Source organism: Notothenia rossii, assembly GCF_949606895.1.
Source record: "Notothenia rossii genome assembly, chromosome: 4".
In the NCBI taxonomy this organism is placed as follows: Eukaryota; Metazoa; Chordata; class Actinopteri; order Perciformes; family Nototheniidae; genus Notothenia; species Notothenia rossii.
This window is the reverse complement of record NC_136902.1, coordinates 68,840,043-68,858,222: the sequence shown is the minus strand read 5'-3', so window position 1 is coordinate 68,858,222 and position 18,180 is coordinate 68,840,043. Positions and strand designations below refer to the sequence as shown.

The 18,180-nt window shown below is 38.8% G+C and overlaps 1 protein-coding gene across 5 annotated transcripts in view; it reads right to left on the bottom strand.

Moving 5' to 3' along the window:
* The window catches only part of cntn5 (contactin 5), a 139,405-nt gene that overhangs the window by 75,443 nt on the left and 45,782 nt on the right, over nt 1-18,180 (bottom strand). For 4 of the 5 annotated variants that reach the window (XM_079676861.1, XM_079676860.1, XM_079676862.1 and 1 more), the window contains one exon: nt 5,910-6,116. The exons of the other annotated variant lie outside the window; for it this stretch is intronic. In XM_079676861.1, the coding sequence (XP_079532987.1) occupies nt 5,910-6,116 (207 nt within the window). The remainder of the gene's footprint in view (nt 1-5,909; nt 6,117-18,180) is intronic. 5 annotated transcript variants of the gene reach the window in all.

Genomic DNA, 18,180 nt, shown 5'->3' with positions numbered 1-18,180 from the left:
TATCGTGAGATTTTGAGTGACAACCTCCTTCCATCAGCAAGGGCATTGAAGATGAAACGTGGCTGGGTCTTTCAGCATGACAATGATCCCAAACACACCGCCTGGGCAACAAAGGAGTGGAAGAAGCATTTCAAGGTCCTGGAGTGGCCTAGCCAGTCTCCAGATCTCAACCCCATAGAAAATCTTTGGAGGGAGTTGAAAGTCCGTGTTGCCCAGCGACAGCCCCAAAACATCACTGATCTAGAGGAGATCTGCATGGAGGAATGGGCCAAAATACCAGCAACAGTGTGTGAAAACCTGGTGAAGACTTACAGAAAACGTTTGACCTCTGTCATTGCCAACAAAGTCTATATAACAAAGTATTAAGATGAACTTTTTTATTGACCAAATACTTATTTTCCACCATAATTTGCAAATAAATTCTTTAAAAATCAGACAACGTGATTTTCTGGATTTTTTTTGTCATTTTATCTCTCATAGTTGAAGTATACCTAGGATGAAAATTACAGGCCTCTTTCATCTTTTTGAGTGGGAGAACTTGCACAATTGGTGGCTGACTAAATACTTTTTTGCCCCACTGTATATATATATATATATATATATATATATATATATATATATATATATATACGTTTATAACGGTAGGAAGGTATTGACCAAAAAGTCCAAGGCTGTTCCTATTTGTTAGACATGATCCATGTTTGGAAATGTCACATACAAGATACAACAGTATCTTAAGCCTAACGGTGTCATTCCGTAACTGTAACCCTCATCTCGGTTGGCTGTTGTTTGCTTTGAGGTGCCAAGTAATGAGCCAACAACGCTAATAACACGAGTCCTAACACTCTGTGTTCCAGCTTTGAAGTAGTATTTCTTGGCCAGGTTTGATAGTGAAAACATCTGCCATATGTGGCTTCTATCCCACTATAAACTTGCCTATGACCCAGATTCACAGTGTATTACATATGTTCAAACAGTGGTATAAACCCAAGTGAGTGGTAAAATTAATAAGGGATTTATTTTTCCTCCAAAGAGTAAAAGAGTTATTGCCACCATACTACTGAAAATATGTTTGTTTTGTATTTGTCAGGAAGGGAATGTTAAAGCAATCCCATCTTCTCTTTTTGTCAGTTCTGCAACATTGTTTGCTATCCTCCTAACATTCTGTGGCACACTTCTATTTTTATTACTAGCTTTACAGGCAAAATTGCAACGAAAAAAATAAGCCTGTGGTAAAAATTGCCTCCATTTGGGACTCAGAGATTGGTCAATTCTTGGAATTTTCTGTACGTGGCTCTTATCCTTGGGCATTATTATTGTGTTTCTCATAGCGTCTAAATCATAGCATAGTGCAGGTATTTCAAAAGTACACAAACTTTAATTCAAGGCACAGGATGCAATCAGTTATCAATTGTGCTATATATACAGTGTGCAAGGGAAGTGCTGACGTGCTGACACACTTATGTTTGTGGCTGGAAGGGTGTGTTGCCCTGGGAGCACAAATGGAAACAATGTGATACATTACCAGGAGTTGCTACTAACCATGGTCATAAAAAGTGAAGAGGAGCATGCACACTATAATCAGATAACCCTCATCAAATAGGCTTTAATGGCATACAAATGGAGGGAGAGTTCTACATAAATCATTTCCTTTTTTACACTGGTATGTAATACATCATTGTTGTCAGAATTGTAAATATATAATTGAAAGACACCATACAATATTATTATGGAAAAACTAAAAGTGACAAGATTCTACAGTCCAATAGTTTAGATTACACTGGGGGCCTGATTAATACTTAACATAACAACAAAAAAAATGTACAAACATTGGTTACTTCCTAGCAATAAGTTGGGTTGCTAATATGTGTTACAGAATAATGTGATACAATTATTATAAAACGTTTATTATTGGTATATGTTTTTGCTGCAGGAGGCCATTTGAAGCTGGCTTAAATAATACACTACTGTTGAAGTGATATAAAGACCTACATTGCAGCTATGAGTACACCTAAGCCAGGGGGCTGCAACCTTTTTGACCAAAAGAGCCATTTTGCCCCCTTTTCCAACAATTTGTTTTGTCTGGAGCCGCAAAACATATTTGATAGCTTATAACGTTGTATTTATTGTTATATCATAGACAAAAACTACAGTTTTTTTTCATTTATTATGTATTACATTATAAAACTGTTAACCTCTAATAAGAAACAAATAACTCTTATAAGGAGAATTAAAAAAAATACACAGGCCTACTTTAAAATAAATTAAACACAGCACTTGGGTAGTCCTCTGCACATTTGAAGGAAAAAAATACAATTAAAATAAAACATATCTGCACCCTAAAAAGAGTTTACTGATTGAACTATGACTGAAGATCGTCAGCTGTCTTCCTCTTCCGTTTTTTTCCTCCATACGTTACATGTTACTTTTATGTTTTTATCCAAAGCGACTTACATACTCAATACTGTGGGCAATCCCCACAGGAGCAATTTGGGTTGAAGTGCCTTGCCCAGGGACACACGACATGCTGACTGCAGTGGGGTTTGAACCTGTAACCCTCTGATCCGAACACCAACGCACAACCCACTCCGCCACACACCTCCATACATAATGGCTGCAGCACCTTTAACAGCATTGTTTGCTGTGAAAGCAGATAACTCTAACCACGCAGAATTAAATCCTTTGTGTTCCTCTGATACTTTTCTTTGATTTATCCATAGTTCGCTCATTGAGCCGGGGGTCAGGTTATTCACCTGCAAGAAAAGGCGCTGGCACGGGACCGTAGCAGGATATGACGCATATTTTAGTTGACCTAATTCAAATCGTTTTGTTTTTTATTTATGTGTCACAGTATCACATCAAAATACAAGATACGAAACCTTTTCAACCGTGCAACAACATTTAAATAGTTCTCCAAATACTTTTATTTAATTACCTTCTTATTTATGTCTAAACTCAAGGGAGCCAGAGCAGAGAGCTGCGGGTTGCCGACCCCTGACCTAAGCCATGAAGTTTCCTGATCTAAGGCGCTCTTGTTGGTGATTTAAAGTGCTTTCATGTAGGATAATTCAAACTCTCCTCGACACAAATGCGCCCACATATCGATATGCTTGCCGCTCCAGTATTTTCTGCTTCACAGTCCCTCTTGCAATTTCTTCTGCTTCTTTAGAGTGCTTTTACTCTTTGATCTAGATGTTAACACACAAGTGATGTACTTATTGTAGAAGGCTTCCTGTTTCTAGGTATATTGCTCCTCTGATCTTCTGATTCTACTAGACAGCTGAATCTTGTGTATTTCGGAATAATTATTTCACTGTAAGATAATTAATTTATGAACAATATAAGCCAAGTAAACAGACAGTAACATATGTGGAGGTCTTAGTGATAGCACTATGCAGCAGCTGCATTTCTGGCAGTATGTGCATGCTGATCGTTTTTAAAAGACGTCATCATATTATTAAGCATTTACGCTTCAATGGCATTTATTTGGGAATTAATATCATCAGTCTTTAGTAGTTCTCACTATTTAGGAATAATATGATGACGCAAAAAATAATAATGTGTTTGTTTTTTATCTCAGGGTATGTACATCTTACCAACCCTTTTGCATCAATTAACTGCTCGACCGGGAAATAAAAGGCTTTGAAATAAGATTGGAGGAAATGAACCGATATTGAGTTGTAACACTTGATGTGCAGATAAACAAAAGCAATTCAGTGCTTGTATGGTTTCTAAGTGCTGAAATATAGCACTCCATTTTTGTGTTCATCTCTCTATCTATTCATACTGTTTTCAACAATTCAACCTGACACCAATTAGCATGTTGAGTGGGGTGGGCTATGATGTATGATGAAATGATTTCAACTTCAAACGAAATACTAGGGGATCAGTTTAAACAAAGAACAAGTAAAGGTGCCACCGCGGCCCAGCAGAGGATCACCAATGCAGATAACAAGTGTCTGCTGATGTCTGTGGGTCAAAGAATGCAGGCAGTCATTAACTGCTAATAATTATATATCATTAAATACGTGGACTTTCAGTTCCACTCTGTCCTACATTTTCCATTGATAATTTCAATAAAATTGGGGATTGTTGCATACAAAAGGGCAAATATTCCTATAACGTTTTTTCAAATCATTATTCTCTACTTTTTGCATTACCTTTTTTAAATTAATTTTCATAGGTGAACCAAATCTAAATTAGTAAATAAACTGCAGAGAGACATGAAAAAAGCTATGGCTTTTCATTCAGCTGAAAAACTGTTTTGGATTTCCTTTTCATCAAAGAAGGTGTTTCTACATGTAAATGTATGTGGCTGACAACGTTATTCTTATTTTCTGCTAATATTTGAAGCTGTATCCACCTACAATATATCTGTTAACATTTGAAAACATTAAAGAGTCAGATGAAAGAGCCATATATCAGTGCTTAAGGACATATGGTTTGTGTGTGTGTGTGTGTGTGTGTGTGTGTGTGTGTGTGTGTGTGTGTGTGTGTGTGTGTGTGTGTGTGTGTGTGTGTGTGTGTGTGTGTGTGTGTGTGTGTGTGTGTGTGTGTGTGTGTGTGTGTGTGTGTGTGTGTGTGTGTGTGTGTACAAACTACTAACACATCACTTAACTTCAAGTGCCACGGCCATCTGTCAGTCACAGAACCCAAAAAAGCAATATTCCCTTTAAGCTGCCAAAAGTGTATTACTTTTTGGCATCCATTTCATCCACCGAACATCAATCCAGTGCTATGGTATAATGCTCTTGTCACCACTGACAATGGAGAGACATTACTCTCACCTTGGTCATAGAGACGTAAGTCGTTTGATGGCTACGTAGTGATAATGCTGTCAGAAAGATAGGAAGATTGGGGTTAGATGGGGTTTTCTAGCTTGGGCTAGAAAATAGGGAAAGTCTGAAACTCCAGAGAGAAAAATAAAACAATTTAATTCTTTAATTCTTCCTGTTTTAATTGTGATCAACCCATAACTCTCAATGTGTCCGGCCAATTTAGGAGCTACTTCAGATTTCCATTGATGAAGCACTTGGGATGCAAAAGGCATGGTGTGATTAATCGTATATTAAATTATCAACATGTCATTATATCCTCTAGAATTATTCATACTGTAATCAGGATGTGAGCAAGTGACCCAGGTAGATTTATGACAGTGTGATTCCACGCTTCGATATTAAATCTTCCCTTTTGACAAAGATATCCATCATATCTATAGTTTCTGTACTGACAGGAACACGGAGAGAGCTGGATATTGCCATGATCCCTCAATTTCACAGAGGGCATGACCCTGGTCACTGCAGACCATGCACGGTGATGATGGATAGATGAGATTCATTTCGGGACCAATCCAAACAGACAGGAAGCCTGCACACATGAAGTGAGCAGAGTGTTGGTAGAGATAGCCGAGTACCATAACACCAATCATGTTTGGAGTGTGTATCTTCCCCAACTATGGAGTATCCTCTCTTTTACTTTGGTTCATTTTGGCATGTCGGCACAATGTCATCTGAACTCAAGTAACACTTTCTGTTCGCACTATCTGAAAATTCCATTACCAAAGAAAGAAATAGGGGACTTAAAAATCCACTTTTGGTATAGGACGAGGCACATGTTGACATTTCAGATAGCAATAACATTTAACAAAATAACGGATAATTATACTCAGCTTCCTCTTCCCCGCTTTCTTACCTAATGAACACTACAGTTGGCAAATTATACCTTCATTATCCTTGGCTGAAGATGTAAATTAAAAGAAAGTTTACAAATGTCAGTATCTATTTGTGAGGTTATTCGACTTTTATGCAAAGCACTTGTAAGTGTAAACTTTAACAAACCCCAAAAACTTGAATATTTTGGTTCAGAGAAGAGCAAACAAACGGGAGGTTTGCCCGCACCATTAGCTTTACCTTCACTTCTGTAGTTCTCCTGAGAGCTGAGCAGACTCAGGGCTGACAGGGGATGACTGGAGAAAGCAGGCCAGTCAGGAGTCCCCAGCCCACCACTGTGGTGCTGTCGAGGTCTGCTGCGAGAGCCCAGCACTGACGAGCTGTCGGCTTTCATTCGTAATACTGCTGCATATGATATAGGCCGTGCTGCAACAGCTCTCGCAAGGTCTGGAGGAAAATAAGAAACACAGTGCCGAGTTAGATCAAATATTCTGTGATTTCGGTATTGTTTGTCATCCTGGGAGAGTGATCCCTTCCTCATGCATCAAAACTGAAGGACTAGTAACAGAGGGATTCATAGTCTAAACAGATAGCCATTTGAGTAAGATTGGTTTACTAGTCAAATGTGAAAATAATTTGGTCAAAGAATTGCGTCTTGGAAAAGTGTCTTAAATGAATCTTCAAAAAGAAAAGAAATTGTTCTGCCAATGCCTCTGTATTTGATAGTACTCTTAACCATCCGGTTTCCCTTGCTACTATATACAAAATAGTTTTCAAAAAATAGTTTTCTACATGCGGGAATCTTGCTGAACAGAAACAAAGAGTAGAGACAGCAGGATAAGGAGGTGTGACAATTCAGAGACAGCTAGGTGGAAAAACCTAAAACCATTTCCTACAGTCTGCTGAAAAATCTGTAATATCAAGGATTTCTGAATAAATATCGACATCCAGGCAAAAAGGTGAACATTTGAAGCCTTGTCGAGTCTATAATAATGCCTTTCATAAGCCTGAGATCCATTTGATGGAGCAAGCATTCCAGATGAACACAAAGACACCTGTTTAAAATAATTTAAATGATCAATAAATACCTCAAATAGTGAATACTTTATTTTTTACATTTCTATAACAATGCTTGGAGTATTTTCCATTTGGCTTCAAAACAGCCAGTCTTTTTCTGGAGCATCTACAGTACAGTAACATAATAGTCACCATTAGAGGTATTCCTTAGGTGGAAACATACACATCTTACAAGACACTCTGAAAACCACCGTCATCAAAGCCTCAAATTGAACAAAATGGTGTAACAGGCTGAGCGAGGAACAAATATCCTCTCTGAAATGTAAACTACACTTGAGGCTGTCACTGCAGATTTCAGTCACTGTATTCTTCTACTACTCACTTTTGAGGTATTCAATCCACTTTAAGTAGGCTAATGTGCCACTGTGTTGTCTTTCATGATACTATAAATGTAACAACTCAAGATTACAAGCACAATTAGTCCAGCCGTGACAGCTGATCATCAGTACGTGTTTTCCAAAAGCGGCTGTGCAATACAGCTGAAAGAAAAAGCTAAAAACCACTGCTGATATGGAACTAATTCTGCTTAAAGAAAATGCAAAACACTAGAAGCCGGAAGCCCAGCAAGGGTCTAATCAGAGTTCTGCAAAGGCGCGGTGTGAGTGTTTTTGCACAACATGATAAAGTGCTATAAAAGAACTGAACAAAACTGAGAAATAATTACGTGCCCTTGGGGAGTTGTCAGCAGCAAAAGTACTCCTATCTACACATGGGGAGCAGGCAATTACTGTATTGCATTATGGGGAGAAGCAGAATATGGAACAACGTTCAAAATTAAAGGTATTGTGAGTTTAAAAATTGATAAGCAAAGCAATTAGTAGTTGGTTGGCATTCAGTTTAATCATGTATCTTGCTGAGAATCAGCTAGATTGAGGAGTATACTACTTTCCTGCAGCCTAGCTCATGGTTGACTAAACAAAAAAAACATGGCTACGGCTTTTCTAGAACGTTTTTTATTATCAGAAATTGCCTTATTTTTGTTGCTACTGTTTTCCTTTTGAATATGTGTTATAACTTATTATTTATTTCTGTAAAATCTTGTTTACATTACATTAGTTGTTCAAATGTGTTTACCTATTTCTTTTTTTCCATCTTTTTTTTGCAATGTAAAGGCTCCTGAGCTTTAGAATGCTGATTCACTGTATGGTTTTAGGCAGTTCGGTTTAACCGGTTTTGCCCCCTGCCTTCTATTTAGGTCAATTTGTGTAGGATTTTTGAAAAAGAACATCAATTATAAAAACAGTAGTGTAAGGAAATGACAAATCCTAAGAAAGATCACAATCACAAATTGTATCTTTACAATTCATGCCTGACACACAGTCTTATTAAAATGGTTGTCCCTGCCTGTCTGCCCGTCTGTCTTTCAACTGTCTGAAAACTGTTCATCTGATCGATTACACACATGGCGGGGTGGGTTGCTCAGAAACCAGTCAAAGTTGTTTGGATGAGCACTTCTCGAGAAAAGCTGCAATCAGCAATACCAGAGGCCAGGCGATCGGCACGCACCCAAGAGACACTCTTTAAAGGTGCACTGTATTCCAAAATTCAACCAAAATGTCAGTTGGAAACATCTGTTGTCTCAGCAGTGGAATCCTAAGCAGCAGAAAAAGGGGAGGTAACACGGTTATTGATTTAACATAATAGGCATTTATTTTGTTGAACAATGCTAACTGCTGAAGTTTATGTGCATAATCCAAAAAAGGAATAAAGAAATCATGATAAATGAATGATTCATTCTTAGCTATGTATTGTCCCCTATAGTTTGACTAACTCTTAACAGGCTGCCATGCACATTTGAATTGAGGGGCTTTAACACATCCCACTACTCATCCCATTTCTCACACTGAATATGTGAGAAGCAGCAGGGTAGTGGTGCACATGTACAGTATATATGTCATACAGAACAACAGAGCAGTGATGACATGTACAGTAACAGAGTGTGTTCAAATAAATGTGTCCTGTTATAAGATGACAGCTGCACTGACTTTATTCATTTAAAATACATTCAGGGCAAAAGGTCTCATTTGGTTTTTGTAATTGAATCATTGCACCCTGAATAAGGGCCAAATTAATACTTTAAGAATCCAAGCCCTACGAAAAATTGGACAAGGGAAAGTAAATTAAACAAAATGCTGGTTCTTTTTCCTACAGAATTACAGTTTCTGCATTATGTTGGTTGCTTACGTTTTTTTCCATGAAAACACTAAACATTGAAAGCATTTCAGTGTTCATTCAAACATGTACATTCAACTCATGAGGGAATCTTGAAGAAAAAAAGAAGAACTTGAAATAGCTTTGGCCTTTTATTCCATGTTGTGGATACATAATAAATACAATGACATTCTTCCGGTCTATTATTTCATGAGTCTTTGCTTATACTTCAGAGGAATATTCTGTAAACATAAGCTTATACATGTTACATATTGTGCAAATCATAAAAGGTCCTTTTCCTTTATTCCAGGAAAACAACATTCAAAGGCTTGGGCTAAACCCTGACAAATACAGCCTGCTGAAAAAGAAAAGTCTCTTTTATTTGTTTGACTACTGAAGCCGACAGGCACTTGCTCTTGTCAGCTGTCACCTTCATCTGATAAAAGCAATGACCCTTGCAGATCCTGCTGATCTCTATCTTTCAGCGGGTGCACAATCAGAAACACTCATTGTTGTTGAAAGGGCTGCACCTGCCGCGCTTTAGGGAACTCTAGAGCAATGCCATCGGTGATCGTTTCGGGTCTTAACACCAGCCTTCCCGATAACATCACCAAAGGAGACAAGGGCCATTTTATACTTGAACAAAGAACAAAAAGCCAACCAATCCTGTTCCTTTGTCTTTAACATGTTACAATGTGTGTTTACTCAAATGGAGATGACCGTTTGATACAGAAATTCAGCGATAAACAAAGTCATGACCAACTGAGGAGACTTATATGGCGCAAAGACGAGGGACATCTGAACTAACAGCAGAGCTGAAGGTGAGGCTAAAGGAAGATGACATGTTTTAAGCAGACGTAGGGGAGACCTGGGGGAACAGTGAGAAACTCATCTACGTGTGTTAGGTGATTGGGTTGGCACAGCTCGGGAGACAATGTGCGAGTCTCTGGCTTTTTCTCCAGCCAATGGAAGACCGTAGAGGGACGAAATTAATTAGAATAACATACAGTAAGTAGGTGAGACGCTCATGGGGACTCAAGTAGATGGACATGATTATCCATAGCCTGTGAGATTAATGGAGACCTTCACAGCGAGATTATATTGACTGAAGCTGATTATGCTTGAGACCATTTATTCAGCGGAATATCATTACCGATAGAACAATCCATACATCATATGCAACCTCAGCTCACCTCCTATCACAGTTGACTACTTACTAAAACCCTGTCTCTTTTTCCTGATCTGAGGTTTAAAATTGAGATTGCATGAGCTGCTTCAACCTTGCCAGAGTTAAGATAGAGACACACTGGAGTTATATGATGTATACTATAATGTAGCGCTGCAACTACCCATTATTTTCATTATCGTTTATCCGCCCATTATTTTCCTGATTGATTGTTTGGTCTAAAAATGTCAGAAAATAGTAAAAAGAAAATGTTCTCAGAATTCGAAGTGGTGTTTTAAAGTGACGTGTTTAATCCAAATGTATTCAGTTTAGTTTGATATAAAACGGAGAAAATATGGAAATCTCTATATTTGATAGGATAAAAAAACATTTACAGACATCTTTGCATGAAAAATTACAAGCAGCAATTAAAACCACATGTTCTTATTATCAAAAAAGTAACCGGTTATTTGTCTGTCATTCAATTTGACAACTAGTCGTTGCAGCTCTAGTATTATGCTGTCATGTCTCTTAATGGGAAGTATAGAAATACCCCAGCTTGCTCTGTCACCTATTGTTTTAATGTAAGGCCAATAGCTGATATTCAACATAATTCTGCAGTTACATGAATCAAAATTGGATGTCACACATTTATTTTAATATAAAATATTAATCAAACGTTTGTTGTTGCCTTCTCGCTGTGTGGCTGTTGATATCAAGACTTTGGCGTCAATGCACAGGCTTTCTTTATGTAATCGTGTACAATGAAATGCCAAACTCAAAATCCCCAGGTAATCATTATAGTGTTGATCACCGAACACACCGGAGAGACTTTACAGCCAAGACTTGAATATTGAGCCCTACTTCTCATCCTTACAGATATCAACAGTGTTTCTTCATTTTTTCATTTCGATTTCTGGGCTCAAGTTGTGAGTTGAGAGGCGGTCGCCACTCCTCCTGCCAGTTGGAGAAAATCCATTCGTCCCTGGTGGTGGGACCCAAAAATAGATCCCAAAGTTTGTGTACACACAAAAATAAAAAAACCTGCAGAGTTGCAACTACTTATCATCCTTTTAGGAATTGATTATATGTTGTGTGGGTTAGTAGGCTGTTGGGCCTTTGGGAACTGCAGTTAACCTCTTTGCTTGAGAGCAACTTTTAACAAAGCTCTGTATTTTAATGTGTATTTATCAAGGAATACAATCACAGAAATATATTCAGTGCATGGTCCAGCACTGTGTAGTGCATACAAATCCTCCTCCATTTCCCTATACGCAACCATATTTCTAGTGCGCGACTCTTTTGCCCTTGGTGAAAATGACTTCATGCATCACTTATACAGCAGCACACATCTAAATTCCCTGCAACACACTTTTAATATTGAGATTCCCTCAGAGTTAGCTGAGAAGCAGTTGAATTACCATTCCACACTTAACACTCCGAGTTACATTGTATTTCAATCAGAGGCGGGCTGGGGGGAGGAAAGAAATGGCCCCAGACATCTTTCCTGCCCAGCCCACTTTAACATGAGAGAAACCTAATTGTGCTGCCTCTCTGTGACTGCGTGATTTAAATATCTATGAAATGAATAAGGAATGGCCAGTTGAGGCAGGTAGAGAGGAAAATGAAATATAACTGGATAGTGAGCATTTTGCAGAATATTCAGAGAAGAGCAGGTCAATAATCAGTTTCACAAGCCATCATTCCAGAAGTATCATAACAGACAAAGCCTGCATTACGCCCCTGGGAGAGGCTGCTCATGGCTCCTGCTGATATTATTGAAACCAGTTTGAAGTGCGGCACTCTCACTAAAATGTGACACATTTCTGACAGTTGTGATCTCTAAAAGCGTACTCAGCTCAAAGCGCTGTTTTGACTCAAGTGGATAAAGCAGAACTTTTATAGATTTTCCTTCTAACCCATAGTCCAACATTAGAAATTATTTTTTGGCTAAAGTAAATAACACTCCCTAGAAATCAGAATCCATTGACTCAACACTCAACATTTTGGTTTTGTTTCACATTAAAAAAAACTGTATTTTCATGATGATGCAGACGAAATGTGAAACACTAGTTTGACGGATGTGTTCTGTAATATTGATAAGGCGGTGCTCCGCTGTTAATGGGAGGATAGATGATGATGATTACCGGAAATACAAGTTTCTTCAGGAGATCTGATAAAGGTCCACTAAGAGTCATCCGTCTAAAATAACAGGAAGTAGTTAAGAGATGTCATTGCTTGGGTTCAAGTCAACAAATGCCAAAGGAGGATAAAGATGAATGGTGTGTATTTTATTGTTGTTCTATGTCTATTACATTGTATTGTCTTCAATGTTTTATTTCCTGGATATTGTGACCATACATCATTGCACCAGAATACTATTATTGTTACCAATGGTTCAGGAGTGAACATTTATTGGTTTAATTAAAACTCACATCCAGTTTGTCTCAGACACTTGGTCTCCAGGAAATGCACATATTCGTTCTTTGATGGCTGAAGTGACAGTTCTGAGAACAAAAGTAGACATTGTCACATATTTATCTCTACATGAGTTTCAAATGTAAGGGTAGAAAAATAAATCCCCAAATAAAGTTATATAAGAAAAAGCCAATTACATTGCAAAGCAGCAGACATCAGGAGTCAATATGCCAGGAGTAAGCTGAGATACCTTTAATGAACAGTCAAATAGATGCATCCAAGGTACCACAGAACCAAATCCGAAGTACACAAATAATCAATGGATGGAATGAACTCAACTGAAACAAATTAACTGCAAAAGCTACCAAGACTCTGTTTGTTAACTTTATAAACCACTTAAAGTGTTGATATACAGAAATCCTCCAATGCTTTTTTATAGGTTCAATGAACTTTGAGAATTTATAAGAAATACTAAACAATTTGCGTGATGTTTCAAACTTTATGAAACAGTTAGAAGAGTTCTGCAGTACTGTAATTACCATCAGTACTTTACAGTGATTGAAGTCTGACAAATGCGATATTGTTACACTTTGCAGAGGAATACATTTTTTCTTTTAATGTATTTCACAGTATATGAGTCATTCTTCAGTCTGATTGACTAGGACTGACTGGATGTTTTTCCACATAATGGTATCAAAACCATTTAAGTCCATTTTGAACTCCTTAATGCTGAAACAAAAACAAAGAAAATATGTGTTTCTTTTATTTCTTCATACATGAGACTTGCTTCCTCTTGAGGAATTCAATTTTAGACAACTTTGGCTGCAACTCAGGTTACTTATTTTCCATTTCCTTGCTCCTCGGTCCTCGGTATCACCGGAAGTTGATTTTTCTGTGCCATCTTGAGTAGCGTCCCATTGCCCTTATTTTTGCCGGAGGACCGAGGATCGATAACGGAGGAGCGATAATCGAGGAACCACCAGACCATCCTCGGGGGAAATCCTCAGCCAATCGCCCCGCCCCCTTACTGTGTATCGCTCACTGATTGGACGATGCAATGCATGCACTGATCTGATGCTTCTTGACATGAGAGCAGTTTGTGTAGGAAACACATGAAGCTCACAGGAGTCACTTCTCTGTTTATACTGCGTTTTGTTTCAATTAATGTATCATTTACCTTCTCTTGACCGGTGTGTTTTGCACAGTGATATCTCCAGAACCCCTTATCCAATTTTGATGGTTGACATCTCATTTGAACAGTCAAAGCAAGTAGAATCAAGGGATGACAGACAGAATGACACCAGGGGTGAATTTCATATTATTGTTGGCAGTAAGTTCAAAGATAGTGCTTATTTTACATTACTGTATATTATAAAAATGTTGCCCTGTAGGCTCTGTTTACTGGAGATTGAAATGATTTAGTTAGTGTTGTAGCTGAGATTCTTCCCGTTCCAATGATGTATGGGATGTATTGATTGGATACAAGCAAGCCAGTGTTTCATGTCATGGTCTGGACCCACCGGTGGGCCCATCAAGTTCAGCATTCACTGTGATGAATATAAAATAAAACACTGATACCGTTTTCTTCAATGAACATTTATTGAAAGAGAAATATACCATAACAGAACATGTGTGTGTGTGTGTGTGTGTGTGTGTGTGTGTGTGTGTGTGTGTGTGTGTGTGTGTGTGTGTGTGTGTGTGTGTGTGTGTGTGTGTGTGTGTGTTCAAGTGTGTTCATGCACATGGTTGGCAATGCAAAATTGTGGAATGTCACCTCAGGCTCCTCTCCCTCAGGGGCTTCTATCTCAGGGGCCTCTCCCTCAGGTGCCTCTTCCTGGTCTGTTGTAGGCTCATAGTCTGGATCGCTGTTATCTTCCATTTCTGAGAAATCTTCCTCTATCTCCTCTTCATCTTCAAAATTTGTCCAGAGCCCCTCGTACAGAAAACAGACTAATCGGTCGCCTGCTCATTGTTTCAATGAGTCAAATGTGAGCAAGGCACAAATATAACTAATTGAGAGCCAGTAAGGGAGGCACATTTAGCACGAGAAAGTGAGAGGTTTGTGTTTCTCGAGGGGCAGAGAGCTAGCATCTGTGAGAAGGTATGATCAGTGTTGGGACTAACGCGTTACAAAGTAACCCGTTATTTTTGGCAGTAACTAGTACTCTAACGCGTTATTTTTTAAATTCAGTAACTCAGTTACAGTTACTACATGGTGCGTTACTCCGTTATTTTTTGTATATAGTCTCGGCTCCCAGACATTGGTGAGCGGCGACAACAGCGAGGCGAACAGAGATGAGAACTGTACTTAAGTACTTGAGTAAATGTACTTAGATACTTCCTGTGTCACATGCGGAGACGCGCTGTGGGCATGTTTGTGTTTACTAACAAGACTATCATGGTGGCAGCGGAGCTCAAGCCGAGTTTCTCCCATAGGTTTCTCCGCCTGGAGATTGTTATGTATGTGTCACATCAGGTGTGACTGTGCTTTTAAGATGGCACCGGGAGTTTTGGGATGTGTGAACCGGATACAGTTGTGTTGTTGTGGTGTTGTCATGGGAGCGTATGCAACAACGTGTTCAATAAACGGTCAACCTAAATGTCGTAGTCAATAATCTTATATATACAACAGAGATATTCTCACTATTTCACTTTTGTCGAGCACAAAGAAAAGAACGTTTTAGTTAAATGTAAGTTGTGTATTGGCGGGTCAAATATCCTATCTACTGCCCAAAACAGCAATTCAAATCTGTTGAAACATTTGCAGAAACAACATGCTGGGACGAAGCTAGTAGCTAAGACCACAGACCCAGACTCATCCGACGCCACTCCACCTCCACCTAAGCAACAGCGGCTGGATTTTAACCGAGGGACTGCTAGCCAGGGAAAAGTTGATAAAGCCATTGCACGGTATGTTGTAGAACACATGCAGGCTATTTCTACTACTTCTATTGCTATTTCTTGATCAACAGATTGTATTATTCTCCAATGCAACAGTACTGAAATGAAGGCTATAAGGGCATTAATGGGAGCCCTTTTTTTAAGTAACTAATGCGTTACTGTTAACAGGTTACTGGTGTAATTTATCAGTAAAGTAACTGAGTTACTTTTGAAATGAAGTAACTAGTAATGGTTACTTCACTGGACAACACTGGGTATGATACATTGTATCATACAGCGCGAGAAAGGGAGAGGTTCCCGTAACTTGTGTGTGTGCGCGCGTGTGTGTGTGTGTGCGTGCGTGTGCGTGTGCGTGTGCGTGTGTGTGTGTGTGTGTGTATGTATATAGATGTTTTCCATCTGCAGGATGAACATAATACACTCATACCCATTCATTTTCTATGGCGGTGAAATTTGACCGAAAACATCAAGGGTGTTTCATTGTTGAATAAATTACTCAAAATTCAATGCAAGTGATGATCATCAAGTGTATATGTTCAGAGGCCTAGTGTGGAGGATAACATAAGGTATCGAGGCAATTGGATGAAATACACAATATTTATGATTAAAATAAAAGTCATTCGGTCACTTTTGACCCGAAACGCATCAGAAGGGTTAAAAATATGTGATATATCTGAACAGCAAAGTGGACATTCCAATGAATGTTAATCTAACTGGGTTTTGATAGAAATAACATATCTCTTTTTCTTCTCAATAATTGTCATTCTTTTGTGCACTCAAATCAATATTAATCCAACTATTGTTCGTTTATACATTTTAAGAATGGCGTTTATAATTTTTTGAGAATGAGTTATTTTATTTATTTGGGTCTGCAACAGATGACACAAATGTTTATGTCAGTAGAGGTTTCTCAAAACTCTAATTTCCCCTCCTCGACTCCTCGACTACTCGGCTGCAGTCGAATAGTCCATTTAGCTTAGGAACCTTCCTTACGGAGTGAAATTACCCGGAAGTCCCTCGGTGGCAGCCATGATAAGTGCCGTTCGAATTCTCTAGATCAGGGGTTTTCAAAGTGTGGGAAGGTGAGCCTCCCCTCAGAGAACATAAGAACAGCCGCGCCCCCCCTCCCAATTATTATTGCTGTTATTATTATTATTGTTGCTATAATGCAGGGGTATTCAATTGCATTTCAAAGAGGTCCAGTAAGAGAAAATGTAATGAAATGCTCTGTTTTCGCTGTCTACCTTCCGCCATTTGAAATTACTCCGACTGCTTCTCTCCTCTTGTCTCGTCTGTGTTTGAATCTATCGTGCTGACTGCACCGATTTGATTGGCTGAGTAGTGTCACCTCCTTAAAACATATATAACTTATAACAACTTTTTTAAACCTTTTTATTTTTATGTCTTAAACATATTGTATAAAACTCCCCCAATACTTGGACTATTCCTTGCACCCCTCTAGAATAAGCCCGAATGGTCTCAACCACATTGCATCAGTAACGTGCACTTGTTGTTATAAAAAGATCGCAAGGACGCTGGTAGCGATCGGAAAATTGAGTGTTGTTCAGTTTGTGTGTTGTGGAACATGCGTTTCCGTGCATGAAAATATACCACACACCCAATTACAATTGCATGTTCAATTCACCACCCTGGAAGTTAATACAGTTGTTAAAGTTGGAACAGCCTGTGGACAGCCGTTCTTCCTTGCATGTCAGTCACCTACAGCTTCTTACAGAGGACAGGCACATCTAGCTGCAGCACGACCCGTATATTTCCGCACGCCATGTTCTCAAGACATATTTTTTTTTACATTTTCAACATGGTGGATAAATCCTTATATGCTCCCGGCAACACACTGAACGTCAACTTTGCCTCCTTATTACACTCACCCCTACTTTAGTGGGAACAATGAGTCTGCGTCTTTGATTCACACAGGAATAAACGCAGATCATACTCTGGCTGCAGCCTTTACCGGTACTTGCTTTTGATCAAAGTCAATGCGGAAAACCTGCACTCACACAGGTAGGTGGAGGTGAAGGGAATGAGCACTTTTACAGCCTTTTTGGCGAGGTGGGGGAACTCGGTCTCTACAGACAGCCACAAGTGGGCAAGTGTCACTTTACTCGTCTTTTTCTCGTTCTTTTGTGTCTGACGCTGCGCCTCCCCTGAAGCTCTCTGGCGCCCCCCAGAGGAGGCGCGCCTCACACTTTGAAAACCGCTGCTGTAGATGATAGGAAAAGAGGTTTCAAACTTCCTTTATAACCTCCTTTAGCTTAGGAACCACTGGACCTCCTTCACCGAAAGGAGAGGAGAAAGTGCTGCCCCACAATGCCTTGCAGCCGCAGCATTTGCCGTCAAACAACAGATGTCCGTTCACGGAAACAACCGATTATGACCGAGAAATGATATCATGAAAGTTACGGTGCTTATTAAGCGTTTTAAAACGTATGTGGTAAGTTGCCAAAGTGCTTTGTTTTGTACGTTCATCAGTATTATAATCAAAAAGAGAAATATGAACTTAGAAATATGATATTATTTTCAAAAGCTTTTTTTGTCTGATGCTTCGATTAATTTTAAACGGACAGTTCAACAAAAGGATACCCAAAAAATGTAATTTTATCATTTAAATCTTGAATTGTTCTCTCTTAGTAAGATCCCATTTTCAATAAAATTGCGGTCCTACCATGACTTGAAGATGAAGTCAATTTGCCTATCCTTCTTGACAAAAATCTCTATTACTTTTTTTGTAAAAGTCCTCCTTATCTTCTTGTAGTTTCAAAAGTCTATCATAAATCTAAT